At 42.6% G+C, this 11,698-nt stretch overlaps 2 protein-coding genes across 3 annotated transcripts; one reads left to right on the forward strand and one right to left on the reverse strand.

The window, feature by feature from the left end:
* Positions 1-8,045: 8,045 nt before the first annotated feature.
* Positions 8,046-9,840, forward strand: LOC128733545 (uroporphyrinogen decarboxylase). The gene is made up of 2 exons (XM_053827196.1): positions 8,046-8,304; positions 8,584-9,840. Exons 1-2 carry the CDS (start codon positions 8,290-8,292, stop codon positions 9,637-9,639), a joined length of 1,071 nt encoding a protein of 356 aa, XP_053683171.1. The 5' UTR covers positions 8,046-8,289; the 3' UTR covers positions 9,640-9,840.
* Positions 9,841-10,277: 437 nt separating this feature from the next.
* LOC128733546 (60S ribosomal protein L31) lies at positions 10,278-11,176 on the reverse strand. Of its 2 annotated transcripts, none has more exons than XM_053827197.1 (3): positions 11,091-11,176; positions 10,597-10,844; positions 10,278-10,523 (listed from the first exon to the last, which is right to left on the reverse strand). In XM_053827197.1, the coding sequence occupies exons 2-3, from the start codon at positions 10,818-10,820 to the stop codon at positions 10,373-10,375; spliced, it is 375 nt and encodes a 124-aa protein (XP_053683172.1). In that variant the 5' UTR covers positions 10,821-10,844; positions 11,091-11,176; the 3' UTR covers positions 10,278-10,372. The 2 variants fall into 2 exon arrangements, with proteins under 2 accessions (XP_053683172.1, XP_053683173.1); XM_053827198.1 differs by having other exon boundaries at positions 10,597-10,829; positions 11,091-11,142.
* Positions 11,177-11,698: the final 522 nt, after the last annotated feature.

The following is an 11,698-nucleotide window of genomic DNA, read 5'->3' on the forward strand; positions in this document are numbered from 1 at the left end:
TGCATCCAGCATTCACGAGGTCATGCATCATGTTAAATGATGGCACCCTCTCTTCTGTCTTCCATGTAGGTTCTCTACAATGGCAGTTTTCAATTGAAAATTCCGTGCTCTAGCAAAAGTACGCTCCTCTGTCTTCGCAAGTGCTTCTCAACCATCCGAATCAGCGACGGGCTCGCTTTAAGATTCATAGCACGAGGCTATTACTTTGCACAGGTCATCGCCCTGCTTCTCCATCGGGATCATCACCGCTTTACTGTTTCGATTCCTCACGGACTTTGACTGAACTTTGTAATTTCCAATGAATGCTTCCATTGGTTGATTGCTACATTGACGTTTTCCCCGTAGGTGTTTTTTAATGAATAATTGTCTCTAAAAAGTTACATAGCTGTATGACGTGCATCTGCAATATTCAGATGCGACGTTGGTTGAAATTTCTTCAATTGATCGGCAAAGAAAACTCCGATTCGTTTGCCTGACATATTCTCGAGCTCGTATGTATGTGAACCGAGAACCTTTCTAACTACACAAGGTTCAAACTTAGGGGCCAATTTCTTACAGAATCCCTTCGATTTATCTGAAAGATCGAAAGTCTTCAGAACCGTTTCTCCGGCGACATATCGCGGACAGCTAATATTGGAGCGCAGGTTGTAGCTTTTTTCGTGCCGTTTGTATGCATTTTGCAAATTTTTCTTCACCTCTTCGTACAGTTCGGCTCTTTTCAATTTTATTTCTCCTTCTGTTTGGTCCGCTGAGGTGTAATTATCTCGGATACGAGCGTATTCTCTTCCGTCCGATACCTGATTTCGACCAAAGACCACAAAATAGGGTGTGTACTTTGTCGATTCGTGCACCGCGGTACGAATTGCATTCGCGATGTTCTGTATGTCGTCTGCCCAATGCTTATGATTCTTCTTCAGCGTTGCTCTGATGGTTGTGGTGATTACTCTATTCACACGCTCGGTGTTGTTAACCTGTGGATGGTATGCTGGAGTTAACCAGTGGCTTACATGGTAATTTCGCAGAAGGTCTTTAAACGTTTTGGAGATGAACTGGGTCCCATTGTCTGTCAGTATTATTTCCGGTACTCCGAACAATCGGAATATCATGTTTTCTACAAATTCCGTTAGTGGTCCTGCTGTCGCATCACGGAAGGGTTGCACAAGGACGAATTTGCTAAACACGTCTGTTGCGACTAATAAACATGTGCATCGATTCCTACCAGATGCAGGTAACGGTCCAATGTAATCCAGTGTCACAAACTGCCACGGGTATTCGACTGGTTTCTGCGACCCCATTGGGGGAGTGACATTACTGTTGCCGGCTTTGCTAATTTGGCAACGAAAGCATTCGCGACAATACTTCCGTATCTGTTCGTTCATCTTGGGCCAAACGTAGTGTTGTTTAATAGAGGCCAACGTCTTTTCGAACCCGAAGTGGGCTACATCATGCTTCTGTTGAATGATTTCATTCCGTTCCTCCGGTTCAGGAAATTGTTTCCACGCAAACCGCGGATCCGTCTGTCGACCTAGATTACGTACATATTTCCATATTTTCCCATCTATGACGCGGTAGTCAGCATATTTCACAGGATCAGCAACTATTTGGGTCACTAGATCATCATAGGCCTGATCTGGCTGAGTTACTTTTACGACTTCGATTGACCTTGAAAGACAATCAGCCGTAATATTGTTCTTGCCCTTTCGATATTCTAATTGAATATCATAAGATTGAATTCTCAAGGCCCATCTTAGCAGCTTCGAGTTCCCCGACTCTGCTCCAATCTTGAATAACCATAAAAGGCTTCTCGCGTCCGTTACGACCTTGAACCGCGTTCCCTCGACATAATGACGAAAGTTGTCCACTGCTAATAAAACACCCAGGCACTCTTTCTCGACCGCAGAATATTTCCGCTGCGTGCAGCTGAGCTTTTTGCTAAAAAAATCCTACCACTGTAGTTTCCCCATCCTGTTCCTGTACCAAGGCTGCTCCTACTGCATTTTCCGATGCATCCGATTCGATAGTAAACGGTTTACTAAAATCGGGGTTCGCTAATACTGGGGCCGAAGTTAATACTGATTTCAGTTCGTTGAATGCTACTTCAGCCTCTTCGGTCCAAGCAAATTTCTTTTTCCCTTTTTTCAAGAGGTCGGTAATCGGGGCAGTTATTCTACTGTAGTCGGCAATAAAACGTTGATAGAATCCCGCTAAGCCCATTAGGCGTCGAATATCTTTAGCTGACTTTGGACGAGCGTAGTTCAGTATCGGTTGAATTCTGGACTGGTCAATTGAAACTCCTCTTTCGGTCAATAAGTAGCCAAGGTACATCACCTGTTTCCTACAAAACCTTGACTTTTCTAGAGAAATCGTCAACCCAGCATCTTTGAGTCTATAGACTATAGTCGCCACTATTTTTAATAATCTTAGATGTTCATCAAGCGTTTCTGTTGCGATGACAATGTCATCCAGATAAACAAAAACAAATGGTTGAAGATCGAATCCAATCACTTTGTTCATTAACCGACACATAGTGAACGGAGCGTTGGTTAAGCCAAAAGGACATACTTTAAATTGGAATAGTCCTTTTGACGTTCGGAATGCTGTGTAGTTCCTACTCTCTTTCTTCAGGGGTATCTGAAAGTAGGCGTCCTTCAAGTCTATTATTGAATAGTACTTAGCCCGCCCTAAGCGGTGAAAGATGTCCTGTATGTTTTGCATCGGATATGCATCCTTTACAGTCATTGCGTTTATTCGTCTGGAGTCCAGACAGACTCTTATCTTTCCGTTTGCCTTTCTTACTGGAACCAGTGGATTCGTCCACTCATTGTAGCATTCTTCGATTGCGTCCAAACTCTTGAATCGCTCTATCTCTGCATCTATTTCCTGTTGGATGTACGGTGAGCATTTGTAAACTGGTTGGTTTCGTGGTTTGGCGTCTTCTCTAAGGGTAATTTCATGCTCAATCAAATTGGTACGACCCAGCTTGCCTGGACTAGTAAATTCCATTTGCTTTATTACCGAAATCAGCTCCGCTCGTTGATGTTCCGTTAACTCATGCTCTGTCTCTATACTCTCTGGCACTGGTTCTTGCGAGGTATCCATTGTGGGAACGTCTAAGGTTTCATCAGGTTCTCTGTCTTCTATTTTTAGACATTCGCCTGTCGGTTCAATGCTGAAACAGAGTAAGGCATTTATGTCTGCTTTTGTCGTTTCTATTTTCTCCGGTCCGTTTCCTATGTCAATCATAGGAGTAATTCCGAATTTCTCCCAGAAATCTGTACCCAGGATCAAAGGCCTGGACAATTCTGGAACAATAATAGTCGGTACCACTTTCGTTTTATTTTTATACGTGAATGGCAGGTTGAGATACCCTAAACACTTGTATTCCGTTCCATCAGCCGTGCTGACGCGGACAGCAGCTGGAAGGATCTCCAGTCCATACTGGTGTGCAAGGTCGGTCGAATTGACCACGCTAACACCTGCTCCAGAGTCGAGTAATGCATCTATCTCTGTGTCAAATACTTTTATGCGGATGTGTGGGCACTTGCTGACGCTAATTCGTATTTGATGAATCCGTAGTAACGGATCGAATTCGATTTCTGTTTTCTTCGCTTCGGGAATTAGTTTGCATTCTGGGACGGTTGCATTCCCGTTTCTCCATCCCATTAATAGTTTCCCTGCTGGTTGTGTGCCGGTGGGCGGTTAGCTGTTGAGCAACGTTCACATGATCGAATCGTTCTTCCCAGGTTCCCACACCCATAGCAAAAGATTACTCTCGGTCTAGGGCAATTACTCCAACTGTGCCCCTCTTGTTGGCAATTCCAACAGACCCACGTTCGTTTCGCTTGCACATTGTCGTCCTCACGTTCCGAAGGGTTGTTCACTTTGCCGGTTGTTCTTGGCTGTGTTTGCGGGCTTGTCTGGTTCATTTGTTTTCTCCGCAATTCTGTAGGCTGCTGCATTTTAATCGCGTTTATGTCTGGTATATCATCATACTCGACATCACTTTCTTCTACCTCTACATTATTTACTGACCGTCTTGGTTGAGTTTCCCAGTTCTGCTGCAGATTCGGGTCTGCTGCGTCGATACGGTAGTTCAGTTTCATTAGCTGTTGCAGATCCTTCACTTCCACAATCGATATCTTCGATCGGTAATGCAGTCTCATGTTATCCCATATTACTTCAAACTTCCTGTTTTTGGATAACGGTTTTGGGAGCATTCTATTTAGTTTTTCTATCTCAGTCACAAATGCGATGAAAGATTCTCCGCGTTGCTGTTTTCTATCCTGAATCTTTTGTCGGATACCTTGGTCCTGGTTTGGATTTCCAAACCGATATTTAATTAATTTTTCGAATTCCTTCCACGTGTCAAAATCGTCTACGAAGGTGAAAAACCAGTCCGATGCTTGTCCATCCAGTAGTAGGTGTACATCTCTTAAAAGCTGTCGCTCGGAAACACCTTCTCTTTGCGCTATTTTATTCACTTTGTAGAGGAAGTTTTCTACGCTTATTGATTTTGAGTCTCCCGTGAACCTCAATTTCCATTTTTCAACTCGGTATTGCTGATCTCGTCTTCCTGTTTCGTGGCCTAGCCGATATTGGCGGCGTGCATGGTGTCCATGCCTTGTACGTCTATCGCCTTCACGACTAGAACTGGAAGATCTGTGGTTATATCGTCTGTGCTCGTCTGAATCACTCTCGCTGTTTCCACGTCTACCTAAATTGCCTGACCTATTTCGGCGCCTTCGGCTGTATCGTTCGTTATGCCTGCTCTCTCTCTCCTCTTCACTAGACGACCCGGGGCAGTTGGAACCGGAACGTCATGCAAAAGTGAGCGGATGGCTTAAGCGCCACTCCCGAAAGAGACCATCCACCTTGTTGGGTTTGCCCAGCTAAATGAGACCACTCCTACGGGCGGGTTCAGTTTGTTTCTGACTTTCGGTTCGAAGACGGTTCAACTGTACCGGAAACTACCTCAGCAATCCACCAAAAACTCTAAAAAAACTACAAACCACAGCTGTTATAGATGAGTGGGTTGTAATTAGTCGTACTTAAATCGTCGTTCGTAGTTGATTTTAGAATTCAATTGGTTGAAAAAAGACAGCAGTTAGGTGAAACAGAGTATGAGTAGTGGCCGTAAATAAGCAAAAACGAAGTCAGGTATAAGCATTTTATTAACATTTACGGTACGTTTTAAAGATTTGTCCTAAAGCTTGTAAGCAACATATTGTAACATTATATACGCAAATAGTGTTTTTAATAATGCTAATTTACGATAATGCTTAAAAGCATTAGCAATGTTTATACAAAAGTTTTAACCATGCGAATTGCTGATATACCGCTGTCTGGTATTAGCGATGCCGAGCTACAGCCAATATGGGGTTATGCGTTAATGCTTGTGGTTACTTGGGTAGCGATCAAATCATTGCATGAAAAAGAGTGAGTGGTAATTCGCTTTTCTCTCACTCTCATTAAATAATTCTCAGCTAGAAAAGCATTGCCAGAGAATTTGACGTTATGGAATCACCTGTGAGTGTGTTTCGAACCGAATCAGTACTTTTATCGATGAATAGCAACATTGCTATTTTTTATTCAAGGAGCGTCGGAGCCACCTGTTCTTCCACTAGAGCTGGACCGAGGAAGTGGATGCTATCGCTTGATGGGCTGAAAATACCCTCCCGTACACTATATTGCATAAACATTAAGTTGGATTCACAAAAATCATTTCTTTTAAGTTTAGAACTAAAATAAAATTTCACGCGAATTATTATTTTTCATATCGATATTTTTAGATTTCATTGATTCATAGTCTACATTCTCCGTTTCATGAAAATGATCAAAAATTCTAGATTGTTTCTTAATAACAGATTTTACAGAAATATAGAAATATGGCGCGCATGGATGTTATAAGATCGTGTGACATATGTATATGATGTACAACGTGAAGTGCTTTTCGTCAATCGAGTGAGCAATCAAGATTTAGAAGCGATGAGACTTAGAGCAATAGATCAATTACGTAGTAGCGGCTACTATGCAATCATGCTCATTATGCGTTTTCATAATATCGAATATTTTAGGCTAGCAGATGAAATTGGCTTTCGCGCGTTGCCCTGAAAGAATACATCATCTTCGAAGATGAATCGCAATTAGGCACGATATAGCATAACTCCCTAAGGCCGGCCGTCTGGAGTTTAATTTGCTATCAACATTATTAAATTATAACTGTGTTGAATTTCAACAATCCTGTGACTGTTGATTCAAATAGGCTTTTAAATATAAAATCTAAATATTTCCATTGGTATAAAACTAATTTAAAATGAGCATTTCTCGGCTGTTGGTTAAATGAAGCATAAACAAACAAAAATCAAACTAACTGCTAACTACATAAAACAAAAAAATACAACGATTACATCACTTATCAAGGTGAATCCTGATCCATCGAAACCTTCCATACTAACAAAACTCCTTCCTGTGGTCTTTGCGGGAATGCAGAGGTTAACACGGTCCCCAAAACAACAAAGATTACACTAACATTCCTTCCCCATTCCCACCTGATTGCAAGGACGTGGCCGGCGCAGTTATTGATCCATTATAATTGAGTCACTGAGTTTTACACACTGAGAATGATCGGTCACTCCCAACCCCATTCAGTTGATTCATTGTGCAATTTCACTGATTCGGATCAATCATTGAGTGCAAGATTCATAACGACGTTCACTTATACTAATTTGATATCTGTGCTTCGGAAATACGCCAGCAAAGGTGATAAAGTTCTCTCGTCTTAAAAAAATGTCTTAGGGCCGCTTTAAACCTAGACCAATTTGATGTCTATGTAAGGGAAATGCAACAGATTTCTTAGGATTGCGATAAACCTAGTCCAATTTAATGTCCTGAAAGTGAACAGTCATAAAAAAGTGAGCGACCAAACTTATGTTTCGCCCGATTACTGCGTATACTGAAAGAATTTATTCAAACCTGATGTCCTATTGGAAAAGATGTTGACGGAATATTTATGTCTTCTTGTACGAAATTTATAGGAATGTTTCAGAGCATTTATTACAATATAGTAAATTAAAAATTTGCAAAATGTCAAGCTTTGTCGAATTGAGCCTGCATCCGTAGTCCTACGCAAGCTTCTCGCTCATGCCCCTAGGTACAGACCTTCATACTTTTTTCAAGCTCTTCTTCCTCACCATCGCTTGTTGGCATAGCCCGTCAAGCCAGTTCATTTCGTGCATTCGAGGTTTTTTCACCTAGCACCACGGTTGTGGCCTCATTGACGACCGAACTGCTTCTGTGCCATCTATCTTCGAGGGTCGAAGCGCCTAACACCACAAAGGAAGGTAGAGCTTCATCTAGTAGCAAAGTAAAGCCATGGGTATCAACGTCCTGTTGAGAACTTGACCCTTCTTTATCAACAGACTTCGCAGCCGGCTATTAGAGTACAAGACAATTACGGGGCTAGTGCAACGGTGCTACTGACTTTATAGCAGCATTTCTCAGCGGAGATTCGAACATACGACGACTGGTTTGTTAGGTCAGCATCGTATCCCGAAGCTAACTGGGCGGGTGAGGCGGGTTGGTTCATCCAGTAGATGTGCGTAGTTTTCGGTAACTCGCGGGTTGTCAAATTGCTGAATGTTTAACCGAAGAAGGCGACTTTGTCCCGAGGTATATACCGTCGATTGTTTTGAGCGCACATGTACTGATACTAAAATTGATCCGAGTCACCATCCGTATCCCGTAGACATGCCTATGTTGGTGATGTTCAAGAAAAACCGACCATCGATGAGAGTTTGGCACCAGGCATGTGCTTTACACCTACTTACCCTCCTGTAAGAACAAAACGAAATAAGCTACCTACCTTTAGAAGTTCTTTGTCTATGACGGTCTTTCCGCACACGGAGACCAAAACAAAAACAAACAAAACGCAGGTAAAAGCACTGCGTTTTGCTTGTTTCGCTCAGTTACACTCTTTCTATACACATACATCTGTGAAGCGGAAGACAAACGAAATGAAACGTCACATAAATCTGCCAGTGGCAAAATCCGTCATGACTTTTCGTTTTGTTGCTTTTCTGACGGTCGGCTGCTGCTGTTAATTGGCTCTAGTTTCGGCCTGAGAATTTCAGCTGTATGTGGTGTAATCTCGGCTGGTGATAAGCGTATCGTATATATTTTGTGAGAAACAAGAAGTGACCTTTTAATTTAATTTAATTTCGTCCAATCAATTTCGCTCGAAAAAAAAAAGTCTGGTCCGGGCTGTTGGTTTCCACCGGAAGATAGGGAGAGATGGGTGCTGACAAGGTAAGCTGTACGTACGTACGAATGCAAATTTTAAGCCCGCAGTCTGCGTTCACTACCTGCCTTGGTTAGTCAGATTTTGTTGAAAATGCTGGTCACATTGAATCGGTTTTCGATTGTGCTTGGATTGTTTTCAACGCTGCTGTTTTTGTCGTTGTTCCTGTTTTTCTGTACTTCATCCATGTCTAGTTTGGCAGTGCACCACGGTCGACCCCTTGCCTATGAAGCCATTGTACGTCGGCTTTAAGTGTGATGTAACTTGTAACAGGTTTTATGTTTTAGGATTTTCCGCCGTTGAAAAATGATAACCTTCTGCGAGCTGCCCGGGGTGAACCGGTTGATCGTGTGCCGGTTTGGGTGATGCGTCAAGCCGGACGGTACTTGCCGGAATTCCAAGAGGTACGAGCTAAGCACGATTTCTTCGAGGTCTGTCGAACACCGGAGTTGGCGTGCGAAGTAACGATGCAGCCGCTGAAGAGGTTCGATCTGGATGCGTCAATTATCTTCTCGGATATCTTAGTCATACCGCAGGCGTTGGGAATTACGGTGGAGATGAAGAAGGGAGTTGGACCGGTTTTGCCGGAGCCTTTGGTTACACCGGAGGATTTAGAAAGGCTGAACCAGACAGGCACCATGGAAAGGTTGAAGTACGTTGGGGACGCGATTACTATGATGCGGCATTTATTGGATGGGAAGGTTCCTTTGTTTGGGTTCACCGGAGCACCTTGGACGTTAATGGGTTATATGATTGAGGGAGGCGGAAGTAAGACGATGTCGAAGGCGAAGTCTTGGCTGACCGATTACCCGGAAGCAAGTCAGCAATTACTGAACATCCTCACCGATCAGGTGGTGGACTATCTGCTTATGCAGGTCAAAGCCGGTGCCCAAATGTTGCAAGTGTTTGAATCCAGTGCCGAATATTTATCGAAAGAGCAATATCTGACGGTTTGCCTGCCTTATCTTCAACGGATTAGAGACGACCTGCACAGCAAGCTTGCAGCGGAGAACATTGCCGCCGTGCCGATGGTATTATTTTCCAAAGGAGCAATGCATTCCCTTCGTGAGCAAGCGAAAACCGGGTACGAAGTGATCGGTCTGGACTGGACCATTGATCCGGAGGAAGCAAGAAAGCAGGTTGGGCCGGATGTTACACTGCAAGGTAATCTAGACCCGCAGCTTATGTATAAACCGCCGGCTGAACTCCGACAGCTGGTTCTGGACATGGTAAAGAAATTTGGGAAGCATCGATATATTGCCAATCTCGGTCACGGTATAACACCGCAGACGCCGATCGTAAGTATGACTGTTTTAGTGAAAGCGGTACATGATGCATTGTAGAATTCCGTCAGTAACATTCGTATCACCTTCGATTACTTTTGTTAAGTAATAACAAAGACCACAATTTATCTCTTAGAATAGAATACATTACGTACTATCATAAAACGAACAAAAAATAGAGACGGTAATGGTTGTCATGTTGAATTTTGAATAAATAAATGCTGGAAAACATTTTCAAAAATGCACAGTTTGCAACTCGTTTCGCTTCTCAAATTCTGTTATTCACAACTTTCAAGAGTTATGTCTTCTCCGAACGTCCACCCACAGAACAAAAAGAAAAGTTAATTTCAAAACATTCGTATCCTGCGGTCGCATCTTTTATAAATCCATATCAAAATCAGCAGAACCGATCTAGCATTTCTAAAAATTACTCCTCGACAGCCAAGTCCGTTTTAGCAGATTTAGTGATTGACGAATCAACCGTCTATCTAAAAGATTTATAACATTCCAATAGATCACTTTCGAAGTATTTCTATTCACTTCACAGTATAGGCATTTCATTTATCAACCTAGTAATAAAGACATATTTTAAAAAGCGCCTCAATGTCAAAAATAGTCAAATAATGTGGGAAACTGATATATCACTTTCACTTATTTCTCCTAAGAATATTATTTAAATGAAAATGTCACCAAAGTCGTCGAATTTTACCTTTTGAGGTTTATTTTTTCTTCTTACACTCTTTCCAAACTCACGTTGAATCATCCGTAATCCTAGGTGTAAATAATTTACAGTTTAATCGTCGGTCGATTCAACATTTTCCGTCTGCAACTCCTTGAACGTGGGCACTGGAACGTATGTGACCAAGGTGTACAGCTTGTTGGGCGAATCTTCGTCGTCGTTACGACGGCGAGAAAGGCGCACGCGTATGCGGAAGGGTGGGTTCCTGCGGAACAAACGAAACACGGTTGCTATTTCTACTACTACGCTTACGAATTATCATGAATCCACCAGCTTACCTGATTCCGCGGTGCCAGATAGCCTTGTTCAGGCGGGTATCGATGCGGACATCGGTGGTGCCCATCTCCTTCTCGGCGAATTTGCGAACAATTTTAATGGCCCGTGGTGATCGCTTCTTGAAACCGACTTTGTGCAACCGCCGGTTCAGGTTGATGGTGCACTCACGGGTCACCACTTCGTTGATGGCGGATTTCGCCTTCTTTTCTGTCTTTGCTTTTGCCATTGCAAATACCTAGAATTAATTAAACTGAAATGAAAACACAACTTGTTAATTCAAGGCACTAAATTGAAATTGGCGAGTCTAAAGTAGGTGCTGTTCCGATTTGTTGACACGATTCATGCATCCACGAATGTACACAAACAATTCAAATCGTGATTTTTCGCATAAAATACACGATTTCGATAAAACTTGAGTCACCTACTATTCGTACAATTACACCGCTTCAAGATAACACGAAATAAACGCTAAATAAAGTTGTTTTCGGCTACTTACAGAGTTCAAAACTTTTAATTAATCAAAATGTGTTCCTTAGCAGCTAGAGGTGCCGGAAACGAAAGAACGCTTACGTGGAATTTTGACAGCTCGAAGAAAAGCGACGCTTTAAATTTTCAATCAAAGAACGCAATCTTTGCAGGCGCAACTTCGAGTTGGTTTGTGTCTTGGGTTGCGTTTAGCGGAGAAATGCTCCCACACTCAAAAAATATACTGCCTGCTTTAAGATTTAAACCAACCCATCGGCAGACAACCATGTTTTCGCCGCCAACATCTCGTGTGTGCGAAAATGAGATAGCATGTCAGCACTGCGTTTCACTCAACTGTCAGCAGTCTGATTTGGGCCCGCTGTCAAATTTTGAGCCCAGGACATGCTGTCGCTGACGTTCACTGCAGCTCAATATAGAGATGTCGATGGGGTGGTTTAAACACGGGTCATCATAAAAGCACAGACAAACAGACATAACACTCGTTTTTCATTCTTCGTACCGATTAAACCGTCATTTAAAATTTGGGCTTAGTTGGGAATGTCTTCGTTTTGGCCAAAGTGGCGCTTTTTGACGAAAGAAGGGGAATTCCCCATAAAAAAATACTTCCTACTTCGAGGG

This window comes from Sabethes cyaneus, chromosome 2, assembly GCF_943734655.1.
Source record: "Sabethes cyaneus chromosome 2, idSabCyanKW18_F2, whole genome shotgun sequence".
Classification (NCBI taxonomy): Eukaryota; Metazoa; Arthropoda; class Insecta; order Diptera; family Culicidae; genus Sabethes; species Sabethes cyaneus.